This window comes from Centruroides sculpturatus, unplaced genomic scaffold (genome assembly GCF_000671375.1).
Source record: "Centruroides sculpturatus isolate CEXI.00-Female unplaced genomic scaffold, Cexi_2.0 scaffold1027, whole genome shotgun sequence".
NCBI classification, from domain to species: Eukaryota; Metazoa; Arthropoda; class Arachnida; order Scorpiones; family Buthidae; genus Centruroides; species Centruroides sculpturatus.
Window position 1 is genome coordinate 163,730 of NW_019385324.1, and position 13,857 is coordinate 177,586.

Below are 13,857 nucleotides of genomic sequence, written 5' to 3' on the forward strand. Positions count from 1 at the left end.
GTCATGCGGCGCGTTGAACACAGCGTTTTTAAATTCCCTCTCACCATAGCTTACCCCTTAATTTATTTGAGATACGTGGATGATATTCTTTTAGCGTGGCAGGATACGGAAGATTCCTTCCGGGTATTAGATCATCATTTATCAAAAATATATGCCACTATACACTTCACGTGGGAGAAGGAAGTTGGGAGAAAAATTGCTTTCTTGGACTTGCACATTCAAAAATCCCAGGAGGGCTTGGAGTTTTCCGTTTACCACAAATTTGGAAATATCCCACCCATAATACCGGCCACAGCCTGTCAGCCACAGCAATATGTTAATGCGGCCATAGCCCCCTTGATCAGACGGGCATTCTTACTACCATCGACACAACATCTTATCAATACCGAACTGGAGGCTGTCCGCACAGCGGTGTATGCGGCGGGATTTAGTGCCTCCAAATACATCCATGTCAAAAATAGAGTTATACAGTCTCTCTTCCCTGCCACCACATTGCGCAGACCAATGGATTGGACAACGCTCCGTCCCTCACTCCCATACTGTGGACGCTTCACGGCCCGGATCTGCCGGATTTTTAGGCAGAATGGCTTTCGTTTACCCATTGCCTCACGACCATGTCTGCGACGAATCTTATGTAATGATAGGGATGCTATTTCCACCATAGAGAATCTTGGATTGCTATGGACTGGTAGCATATTGGGCTGCAATTAGAAAATATTGTAGACTTATAAATTCTCTTTGTTGCTGTCTATCCATCTGTCTTTCTTTAATCTCAAGAATGGAGTTAGGTAGATGAAAGATGAGACCAGATATGGAAACCTTAGAAGCAGGCCCTGATTAACTATATACAACCTTCCAATGAAAATGGGAGTCATGTTATTTCAATTTAAAAATTTTTCCCTGAAAGGTATTGGGAAGTCCCAACTTGCTGGTGTTTAGAAATAACTTGGCATAAACTATAAAAACAACATTTATTTATAATACAAATCTTCTGATTCCAATATAAATAATTTTGGCGATACAACATAGAAAATATGGAGTGTAGCTTCTTCCATCTGGATGCTGAGACCTATAGTCCAAAAGTGTAAGTTTCTTCCTTTGTGTCTTCTTTTTCTTGTCCTCCTACATGATTGCTCCAGCCTCTTCACATCTTTTTGTGAATTAGTTTGCAACTTCAACAGCAATCCACCTCCAGCAATAATGAGATATTACAAGTATATAGGGTTGAATCTCACCCGATATCCTGAGCGTGTGACTAATGTGTCCTGTTGCTGCTGCAAATCTGCTGCTTTAGCCATTGGAGTGTGAGGGGTTGGTCTCAGCGATTGGTTGAGTTGTTGTTGTTTCTGGAATGCTCTCCACATCCTCCTTGCATATGCAGGCTGGCTTGAGTCTATCTAAATTGACATTGATATGTCAATTTCAATAGACTCAAGCCAGCCTACATATGCAAGAAATTGACATTGATATGTCAATTTCTCACTACTATCTTTTTTTTTTTTTTTATTTCCCCGTTTCAATACATGATATGGTCTTTCATAAGGCAGTTGTAACCCTTTTTGGACCACATCAGTTCACAAGAAGACATGGGAACAGGAGGCAAGATCTTTATGAACACTGCTGTTTTCTTGGAAAGATGTGATACTGGTCTGACTTTCTATATTTTCTCTCTCAGCCTATCAATGAAGATAGCTGGATTGAGATGATCCTTAACTGGGGAGAGGAACTCATCTGATAAACATAGGGGTGCTCAGACACAGACACACAGAACAGATGTATAAATTTAGTGTCAGTTTGAATAATGAATATTGTAACTAGACTAACGCCATCTATCGTGAAATCTCACTCTCCCTTCCCACTTCCTTGAAACTAATATGAGTTGTTTCCAGGGCTGTAGAGTCAGAGTCGGGAGGAATTTCTGGCCAGAGGAGTCGGAATCAGAGTCAGAAAAACTGTGTCGACTCTGACTCCCACATTTTAAATTTACTTTAATTTTATTTAAATGAAAGAAAATTTATTATAAATTTATTAACTCTTTAAAATCTTTTTGTATTTTTTATAATTTTTATAATCCGATTTTTTACTTATTTAATTTGACATATCAATAAAATTTAAAATAGCCACTTTATTAAAAATAATTTTTAACTATTGCAAAATATTGAATTAAAAACACTTACTGATAAAAAGTTATACATCCAGATAGAATTGTCTGATTACTGCAAAACTTGGCATACAGCTGTCTCTCTAACAGATATGTAAATGATTACAGTTCTGATTCAATTGCATGTCAGGTAATACTATCAGAGTGTCTTAAAATCATTATCCCAGTATCCTAAATAAGCCTGACAGAGGCTCGCTATCATCAGAATTTTCATTGTACCTGTATTTTGGATGTCTCTTAAGTACCAGGCATGTCTATACAGTCAAAGACATTACACACAGCTGACAGAATTTGAAAAGGTCTGCATCATCAGGTTGAGGGAAACAAGATAGCTATTTCACCAAACGTTGAACACAGCGTTTTTAAATTCCCTCTCACCATAGCTTACCCCTTAATTTATTTGAGATACGTGGATGATATTCTTTTAGCGTGGCAGGATACAGAAGATTCCTTCCGGGTATTAGATCATCATTTATCAAAAATATATGCCACTATACACTTCACGTGGGAGAAGGAAGTTGGGAAAAAAATTGCTTTCTTGGACTTGCACATTCAAAAATCCCAGGAGGGCTTGGAGTTTTCCGTTTACCACAAATTTGGAAATATCCCACCCATAATACCGGCCACAGCCTGTCAGCCACAGCAATATGTTAATGCGGCCATAGCCCCCTTGATCAGACGGGCATTCTTACTACNTACAAATAAATATTAATGTAAGTTAAATATTAAAAATACTAACTATAAAAGTATTTGGGTAAACACTCCAGACTCCTTTCAGAGTTCAGAGTAGGGTACCTCCTTCTTTGAGTGCCTCTGCCCCCATAAAATGACTTGGTATTTAATTTTGCAGGAGTTGGAGTTGGCCTACTTAAAATTATCAGAGTTTAGTGTTTTTTTTACCAACTCTGCAGCCCTGGTTTCCCCCTCGTTTTCAAATCCTGGGTACGCAGCTGTCTGAAACCCAATAGTAAGGAGTGTCATATCAGTTTGTAGAATGTGTCATTATTACTGATTTGAGTTGGCAATGGAATCACTACTTGGCTATTTGCAGACAGATGGTAAGGAGTTGTGCGAATTCTCTCTCAGTCCCTAGCCAAGAAGTGAGGGCTGAGAAAAGCAAAGATTCGAACTGGACTCCTTGGTCTGTTGTCAGGTGCAGTGGCAGATCAAAATGGCTATCCATCTTGAGTAGAAAGTCTCCGCTACTGCTTATGCAGTACTCTCAACTAAAGGGAATACTTCTGACCACTTAGAGAAATGGTCCACACAGGTCCCACCAAGTTTATGTGGATGTGCTCAAATCTAGTGTTAGGAGTAACAAAGATGCCCAGTTGGCTTTAAGTGTGACAAGAGACTTTCATTGAATGCATGAACAAGCCAAGCTGACATGTTGCCTCTCATTGATGGCCAAATGTATCATTCTTGGATGAGTTTAACTGAAGCTCTGACACCAGAGTGAGATAGTTCATGCAGATGGTTAAGAACCTGCCATCAAAAGTCCCTAGGCACAAATGGTTGTATTCAGCCAGTGAAAATGTTGCAGTATAAGATGCTAGCTGGTTCTCCCACTGGAAGTGGCTTTAAGATTAAAAAGTTAGGTGTATTACCTAATAATAAGCTTTTTAACTCTGTGTCTCCTTGTTACACTACTGTCATTTTTTGAAAGTTGATGAATGGCAGTGCCTCAATGGTAGAGATATTGATGCGAGAAAGAGCATTCACTATGACATTGTCATCTCCTTTTACGAAATGAATGCCCGTAGTGAATTGAGCAATAAAATCCAAATGTCTCAGCTGTCCAGGGGAACACTTATTGTCTTTTGTAAATGGCTTATGGTCTGTGAACAATACAAATGGACAGTCTTTGACCATATGCCAAAGGTACTTGATGGAGGTGTATGCAGTAAACAGTTCTTGATTGTAGGCACTGTACTTTTGCTGTGACAACGAGAACTTTCTGCTGAAGAAAGCTAGAGGCTGCCAGCTGTTGGACACTTTTAGTTGCAGTGCAGCTACCATTGCCATGTCAGATGCATCTATGATGATTGCCAGCAGTGCTTTGGCTGATGGATGAGCCAGAGTGGCAGCTTCCGCTAAGTCCTTCTTGCACTTCTCAAAAACCTCTGCCTCCATCTGCATCAATTTGATATTTCGCCTATCATTCTTAGTCACCCCTTTAAGATAGATGTGTAAGATTGTCTGTGTGAACCACATCGGGAATAAACCTCCTGTAGAAGTTAACCATCGCTAAAAGACGAGAGCTCTTTAATGGTCTTAGGTTTCGGGAAACCCATAAACCTAAGACTGTTACCCACAAGATAGATTTAATGAATTTAAATTGTAAATTTGATAATGTGTTTGAAGATTTTTAAAGACTAAATGTGTATTTACTATTTGATTTGTTCACCAAATGTAAGTTTACTTTATTGTTTACCTTCTAGTTTTATTGTTAAAATCAGGAATTTATTTGTTCCTTTGTTCTCATACTGTTTATTATGTAACAACTGTATAACAACTGAAGAGGGATGATATGAGTTCAAAATGCATTTTGTTAAATGCACCTAAAAAAGAATAAAAAGAGTTATCTAAATATATAAAATTGCTTGTCCTGACTGACTGACTGAATGACTCACTGATTCATCATCGCCCAGAGCAAACCCCTTAACCTAAAGAGGTGAAATTTGGTAGACAGTTAGGGTATCTCTTCTTCTTAGAAAATCTCTTCTTAGTGTGTGTTTCCACACACTAAGAAGAGATTTTCAGAAATTCCCCCACAGGGGGAGAGGATTAAGGCTTAACCGGAAGAATGCAGAGCCGGCCCTACCATAGGGCGAACGGAGCAGCCGCTTCAGGTGCTAAGTCCTATCGGGCGCCTCAGTGGTAAAGAAAATTAAAGGGTGTAAATTAGGGGCAACCAAGGGGGGCGTCATAATAGGATCTCGCTCCATCCTAAAACTTGCCTCGGGCCGGCACTGGAAGAATGGCTTCTACTGTACTATTTTAGATGCAATTTTTTTGTTTTATCTGCATTTTAGTGGGGTACGCCATGAGAATGGACACTAAGAAGGAATTTTTCTAAATTCCCCCACGGGGGAGAGGGAGAGGATTAAGGCTTAACTGGAAGAACAGCTTCTACTGTACTATTTTAAATGCGATTTTTCGTTTTCAACTATGTTTAATTTTCATTGAGTACTTAGATGTATTAAATTGATAACATTTCAGACATTGTTATAAATATTTTTTATCTATTTCGATTTTTAAAATGTTCGAACTGTTTTAAATTCAAATTTGTTATTGCATATTGGTTCGATTATAGAACGATTGTAAACGTTCCAGAAAATTGATCATATTGAAAATAGTTCGTCTGATTCTCGGCAATTCTCTTCAGCGGTAGATGTTATATAACAATTATCATGGTTATTGAAATATTGAATGTAAATGGGGTTTGCTTGCAAAACCTCCACGGACGAAGTTGCAGGTAACAGCTAGTAACATATAGAAGTCATCGTGATAAGTTTGGGAAAACAGCACTATATAATTGCTGAAATAATAATCTGAATAAATTGTTTCTTTCATTAACAAATGTATCTTTACAACAATCTTTACAATAATTGCTCAAAATTGTGTCCACCAACAACAAGACACACTTGGCAGTGTTGATAGAGTAATTGCTGTGTACAGTTTCAAAGATGCCAGGTATTTCTCTCACGTGTGCAGCCGCAACGGTATTCGAGTAATGAAGTCCTCAAAAGAGTCAACCGGATTCTTGTAAACGAGGATCTTCAGATGTCCCCATAAGAAGTAATCACAGTTTTGAGCAATTATTGTAAACATTTCTGTAAAGACGCACATGTCAACAATGCTGTAAGTAAACAATTTATGTTTCCTTTCATGTGTTATTTCTTGAGTCTGTGCTTCACGCATCACTTGCACCCATACCTGCCTATACAAAAAATGTATTTTGTTGTGTGTTCTACCACCCCTTAAAATTTGTCCCTTGAGTTCTGAAATATATATATATATATATATATAAACATAAATGACAAATAATTGATAAGATAAAATAAAATATATTTTGCTGTAAGAACATTTTCAAAATACATTTGTAAATCAAAACTTTTCTTTATGATTTGCATGTTATTTCACATATAATTTAAAATTTTGTTTATTGCTGCAATACATATTTGTAAATGTCAGTTCTGTGAAAACTAAAATGTGCAATCCATTTGTATAAAATCTTAACATTTTTATTCTTGAAGTAATAAATATATTTAGAGTAAAAATAAATTTGTGTTAATAATTTTAAGAATCAATTTATTTGATTATTCTCCTAAATTTGAAAATTTAAATTTTAAAACTGTTAATATGATTTAAAAAGATTTTTTTTTCTATTAGTAGGTTGTTTATTAATTTTGCTTAAACTGTAATTAAGAAATTATATTAAATGATTCTATAATTATATGTTATGTTAATGCTAAAATGTAAAAGAAGAAATATTAATTTAAGTATTTTTAATTCTTAGTTTAAACAGTTAATGATTCATAAAACTACTTGCAGATTATTGTAATTTTTAAAGTGTTTCAGCAATTATAATATTTAAATATTATAATTTGATTTGTAAACATATTTATTCTATGTTTAAATAACAGAAAAATATGCATTTTATACTTTTGTTGAAAATTGTGTTCAGTTTTAAGTAGTGCAATATGTATTTTTTTGTTTTAAAATTTTTTTAGAAATCTGCAAGCATTGATATATTTTCATGATGATGATATATAAATGAAGATAATTAAATAATATTTTTTCTTTCTGTTATGGCAGCAAAAAATATGAGAATAGATGGAGGTAAAATTGTTTAATTACTTTTTCTTTATAAACAATATATTAAGAACAATGCATATTAGGAAATGGAATTGGCTTCAAATTTATTTCTTGCTTTTAGAAGAATGATGAAGAAACATGAACCAGTTTATCAAGCATTATGGGCAGGTAATACAGAATTTGATGAAGTCCTAATATCTCCTGTTATGATACAGGATCATATGCCAGATAAAGTCTTGGATGCACTTGAAAAAGTAATTATTTCTATATATTTTATAGTAAAATATTTATTAAAATAATTAATTCATTGAAAATCTATATATAGTTGTTAAAAGACATGATTATTATAGATTTTTAAAACTAGTTATTTATTTAATAATAATAATTTTTCATTTTTTTAATAGTTATTAATAAATACTGGCCCTGCTAAACCCCAAAGACTGTTAATGGAATCAGAATGTCATCAGCTTCTTAGTCCAAGTGCAGATACTTTAGATTCAACTCTTGATAGAACACCACCTCATAGATTAGTACTTGAAACAAGTTTTACTGATCTTCAACCTGAAGGTGTAGCTGTGGAAGATATACCAAGTCAAGGGAACATGAAGCATAGTTTAAGTTGGGAATACAGCAGTGTGGTAGCAGCTGCCTTAGACACTAGTTATCAAAACCAAAAAAGACTTCAATCTCTTAGTGTACAGCCAAATTCTTATCAAAAAGTAGATTTAGTGCATGATGAATGGATGGGTTCTGCTCCCTTAGCTTCACCAGAAACCCTTTCAGATGTTTCCTCAGTATCATCTAAAGGAAGTCATCAGAAACTTAATAATGGCAATGTGTCCAATAGACTATCTTGGGGAGGTGTTCCTGTTATGGAAACCATTGTCCAATCCCCAGCTGTGCAGCGTCCCACACAAGATTCATTAGGAGTTTATGAAAATCAAAGGAGTGATGCACGGCAAGGTGATTTTGGACACATGTTAGATGATATGGGTATAAATAGGGCTAATTCAACATCAAATTTATTAACGAACTGTAATCCACAAGCTGTTAGTACACCAGTAGGACATCAAGTCATAACAGAAGCAACTGTAGAGATAGATCCAAATAGTCTGCATGCCAGTAAAGAAGTTTCTTCAAGAAGTATGGACCCATCACAGTTAAGATTAAACATTGAATCTTTGTGCCAAGAGGCAAAAACCAAACATTCTGGTGGTGATAGTACTTATGCCAGTACAAGTACAGAAAGGACAATTGATCGTTTATTCACACCACATGAGCCTAAACGTGTAACTTTTGAACTGTCTGATAGCCAAGAAAGCCAAGAAACAGAAAGAGATGATTCTGCTGATAGTCTCTACAACTCTGGTGAATCATTTGTACCAACTTATCCAGAATACACTACACAGCAAGAGTATGGAAATCACCTATACTCTTATGCACGACACAGTTATAATAATCACACGCCACCTTCTTCTCCAACGATAGAACACTCTTATTCTGACATCCAGTTAACATCTCTCATGAATCGGTCAGTGCAACAGAGTCATGAATCCTCTCATGTTTTATATGAACCTCTAACACAAAAAACTTTGAGTTTAGATACAGATTCTACCATTTCAAAAACGCCAATAACTAAGCATCTGACTTCGCCACCACCTCCAACAGAAAGTAGTTTATAATGTTTTTAAAATTTCTGGTGCTTCAGACACCACTTCTGCTGTATATCATCTAAAAGTTCTTCCAAATAACCAGCTCGTATCTGGTAAATGTGATAAAGCTCAAAGTGTGAAATTTATATTTAAAGCATCTTATGTATGTACTAATGTTCTCATTCTACACCAAACATCACATCCCATGTACTAATGTTATTCAGATTAGTATGTGGAAAACTAAATGTATATAAATATATTTATAATCTCTAATGTTTACATATATACTGTAACATATTGGGTTCAAAACATTTCAGTATTTGATGTCAAATGTTCCTTTAAGAAAAACTTTTACAATAATACTCCGGCCTATAATTTGAAAAGAGAAAGTCTGAATTTTTGAAAAAGTATCATTAAAAAAAAATGGTGAATTTTTAAAAAAAGAAAACAAAAATTCATTGAAGAGAATAAATTTTTGTGTAATATTTTATAAATAACTGTATTGTACACAACAAAACATTCTTGTGACTTGTTATTATTTGTTTAGGATATAAAATTCCCATCAGCCTTTGATTAAAAAATATATAGATTACTTTAAATTATTGGTTTATTTTAATTATTTTTCAACTCGACCAATATCGTACTATGCATGATTGTTATTTTATATTTAATATTCCGGATGCATAATTTAAAAACTTACTGTTCTGATAATAAAATTTTTACTTTTCAGAAAATGTGTTGTGATTATCAAATAAGTTGTATATATTATATATAATGTTAAGCAGTTTTTAAATTATAAAAAAAAATTTATATGATAAACCTCAAAGAATATAATACAATATCTCAGATATCATATTTTCCTGTTTAATTTTAACAAATGCAGCCAACAAAATGAAAACTTAATAAATTTTAACTTTTATGCATTAATTTCAAAGCATTGTGGATAAGCTTAAACAAATATATGATTTGCTTAATTGACAAGGATAAAAGTTAAAAAATATCATTTGCATTTATTTTCTAGCAAATTTTAAAAATATATTTTTTCAGATTTTTCAAAAATTTCAAATTCTTGGACCAAAAAATAATTCAACTTATGCCTTTGCATTCAAAAGCAGATGAATTTTCTGGTTGCCTTGACAACTCTCCAAACAATAAATCTAGTTTTGAATTAATTGACATACAGTATTAATAATAATTATAAAATAAGTTTATAATTAATATGTCAAGTAGTAGCATTTTAATAACTTTTAGTTTTGATAACAATGTAAAAAATTCAACTACATTCACCTAAAATAAATTTCTTAAGAAAATATAAAATTTATTACTATGTTGATTAGTTACTAGCTGATATTTACCGCATAATATTAAATGAAAATACATATTAATATTAAGATTAATGATACTCACAAGTCAGTGGTGTAACTAAGATTTTGTTCTAGGTGTGATCTGGAAAGATGATCTAAAAAAGCACTGTACAGTCAGAATGAAGAAAAATACCATTTATTTCTAAAGAAGAATAATTATTAATCCTTAACTGAGATGGTGTAAATCAGGGGTGTCCAACCTGTGGCCCACATGCGGCCCAAGGCAAGTTCCAATGCGGCCCAATAAAGGTGTAAACAAAACCGACAAATGTTTTCATTTTTTTATTATTTATTTATTTCAACGGCATAAACTCAGAAAAGAAGTTTCACAAAGCCATAAATCTTTATTCATATTTTAGTTTTAAGTGGAAATGAAATATTTTCATGTACTTAGAGATGTGTGAATGAGGAAGGATTATTAAATAAAGCTGGAGTTGTGACTCAAAGGATTATAGACCCAAATTTGGTGAAAGGAGAGAAAGGACAAAAGATAAAAAGTTGTCAGAAAGGTAAAATAGTTCTTCTGTTAGGCAAATATTGAGTCTTAATTTTCCAACCTTTCTCACTTCTTTATCTTTTGTCCTTTCTCTTCTTTTTCCGAATTTGGCTCTATAATCCTTTGAGTCAAAACTCCAGTTTTATTTAGTATCCCTTCCAGCGTTGCAAGATTTAGCTACTTTGCGCCAAATGTGGCTACTTTTTTTATCTTAACCTAAAAAAATATCATTTGGAGCTTTGACTACTTTTGAGGCTACATATCATTTATAAATATAATAGTTGAATAAAAATGCGCTTTAAAATGGTGTTTCGTCGCTTTTTATTAATCAGAGACTCAAATAAACCAAATATTTGCGTTTTATCAAATAAATGAATTTATCTATTTCTAAGTAAAAATTGAAAGTGTCTGTAGAAGCAATTTTTTAAAATATCCTGTTTCGTGTTAAATACTTATTATTATAATCTAGACATGTTAATCCTTAAATATACTTGTACATTGGGCCACAAGTATATATTATATATGGTTGTGGCCCAAAACTCCTTGACTTCTTCCAATGCGACTCAGAGAAACAAAAAGGTTGGACATCCCTGGTGTAAATCAAAATGACCCTACTTAGATTTTTTTTAATTTTGAAAGTAAACAACAAGACATTTCTTTCTTTAACCCTTTATTTAAACGTTTCTAAACAAGACAAAATATTCTGTAGCGAAAAGCTAAATGCAATTCTAAACATTATTAATTTTACTTTCCCGGTTGTTATGTATACATATAACGGAAAGTAAATCATGTCAAATTTGACCCTTAAAGTATTTTGCAAATCTCCACGTTTTGACACCTCCTGAAACCAAAAAAGTAAAAAAGATAAAAAATAGAAAAATATTCCATGTGTGTGTGTTAGCGTCTATAAGAAATCAAATTTGGCATGGTAGTTTGTGTGTGGGATCATTGATGCTATTAAATTTTGATGGTTAAAGGTTGAAGGGTGAGTCATATCTCCAGAGAGGTCAGACTTAATGATGTTATTCGTTATCCCGCGTTTCTTTATGCAGCGAGAGTGTAGCGAAATGACGTCACGAACAGTGTTGGCCAATTAGAAACCAGTTTCAGTGTGTTCGCTGTAAAGCGCTTCCCGAGCGCTGCATAAAGAAACGCGGGGTTATTAACATTTGCAATTTTTTTATAAAACCATCACTACTCTCAAAAAGTAAGCTTCTTGTCATTTGATAATAATTATAAATATAAAAAGTTATTTTTTTTAAAAGAAACTCACAACAGATGAAAAAGTTACGCAACTCTTTGCTGGAATTTTTCACAAGCTGCTAAGTTACAAATAGGTAATGTTTTAAGTTTCTTTTTTAAGAAATCTATGTTAATAATTCTTACCGGTAAGATATTTAATGAAATTAGTTCTAGATATTTGTGTAAATGATATAACGAACAAAAGGTTAGTTCATATTTTTGTTATCCAGAGTGATGCACACGTGCAAAATTTTTAAACGTACTAATGGTGCAGTTTCTACAAGTCTCTTGCACTTGTATGTTTTCTTTGTCTACTTTTGATGGAAAAATGCAACACTTCTTCCATTTCCCATAATTATTAGCTCTTTATTATCGCTTAGAAGAATTTTAACTTCAACAATGTGGTTCATAACATGACAAAAGGTCAAAATATAGTTTTTCATTATAAATATTTTCACAAGTTGAAACCAAAATTTTCAAAAGCAAACTGTAATTATAACAAAAACACAAGAACACTACTTATATTCTGAAAAAGAAAATTTTCAAAAAATATCAACAACATACTGAGTATGATACGGATCAGATTGACCTGAGTATACTATAAATAAAACAATCAAATGGCTGAGAGTAAAGCCCTTCAGGACCTGATTCGTACTTAGATTATAAAAATATTGGTACAGTGGTGCCTCGTATAACGTACGCCTCGAGCAACGGACTGGCTGCAAAAACGGACTTTCCGTTCGGCAGTTACGTGAGACGAACAACAAACTTTCTGCGAACAAGTGCAAATCATGAAAACATGATTCGCACTTGTTCGCAGAAATTCATGTTTTCTTTTGCCGTTGCCAATGACAATCTGCTATTTTTATAATATATTAGTGTTATTAGAATATATCAGTGGCGTGCCGTCATTGGAAGCCGTGGATGCGCCGCTTCCCTTGTATTTTCTAAAAAGTAAATACATATTAATTTTAATTATACGAAAATAATCGCACAATATTTTATTATAACCGCATTATGTATCTTATTGAAAATTTCTATACTACACGTGAAAAAACAGATAAGATCGCTATTATATAGTCGAATATTAGTGGCGGAATGGAAGCGCTGTATCGTCAGCGTCCAAAAAGCCAGATTCGCGCATGCGCTTTACAGAGCACCAACCTCACCGGGTTTAGCCGGTGGAAGCCTAGAACCTTGGGTAGATGCTACACGTATACCGCATCCAATTCTATCCAGGACCGGTTCTGGGCTGTTAGTTGCCTACCCGCTAGATATTGGGCCGCCCTCGCCCGATTACGTGAATCGCGAGTAGATTTATAACTTAACCCAAACGATAAGAATTTATTGGTATGTTTTTATGATAGTTGACAGGAGTTAAAAAAATCCATTAAAATATTTGATATTTTTATTCCGCTCTCCGATTTTATATTACTCACGGATTTCAATGTTAAACCAGTGATATTATGATTTCGTATACCCCATCTATATAGGGGTGTAGAAAAAAACGTGTACAATTCTTGTATAAAAAATTAACTGTTACTTTGACAGCATCATTTACAACTAAATTTAATGAATGAGAGAGATGCACGAGGTACAGAAAAACCTCTAGAATTTATTTTCCTTAAATTTACGATTTATATATCCGTTTTTCATAAAAATTTGTCTTTCCACTTTTTCCCGAGACTACAAATATTCGAGTACAAAGTAACAGGTTTCAACTTATTTCTACTTAAGAAGTAGTTAAATAATTAAGCGATTAGCGAATTGGGGAATAAACAAAACCCTGATGAAAGAGCCGAAATTTTACTTAAACAAAAGCCTAACCGAACCATCTCTAGCCGAGTACAGTAGAGACTGATTTCTTCATATTATTAATGTAATAAAGACAGAAATTTTTCCAGTTCAATGAGAGTGACCGAAAATTTGTAAATTTTGGAAATTTCTGAGGACACTTGGTCCTAAAACGAATTAGTTAGAAAACAAATGACTATTAAGTTTAACATACAGTAGAGCGTCGATTATCCGAAACGTCAATTATCCGAAAGAATTCCAGTCGGCAAATTTAAATTTTCGCCAGTGCTGTAGTGCTGCAATCTTTGGCTATGTCTTGAGCTACTC

The 13,857-nt window shown here is 33.7% G+C and overlaps 1 protein-coding gene across 1 annotated transcript in view; it reads left to right on the forward strand.

Moving 5' to 3' along the window:
- The window catches only part of LOC111637651 (sn1-specific diacylglycerol lipase alpha-like), a 55,552-nt gene extending 46,244 nt beyond the window's left edge, over positions 1 to 9,308 (forward strand). The window contains exons 17-19 of the mRNA XM_023383194.1: positions 6,983 to 7,006; positions 7,104 to 7,236; positions 7,387 to 9,308. Coding sequence (XP_023238962.1) covers positions 6,983 to 7,006; positions 7,104 to 7,236; positions 7,387 to 8,664 — 1,435 coding nt within the window. The 3' untranslated portion in view covers positions 8,665 to 9,308. The remainder of the gene's footprint in view (positions 1 to 6,982; positions 7,007 to 7,103; positions 7,237 to 7,386) is intronic.
- The last annotated feature ends 4,549 nt before the right edge of the window (positions 9,309 to 13,857 follow it).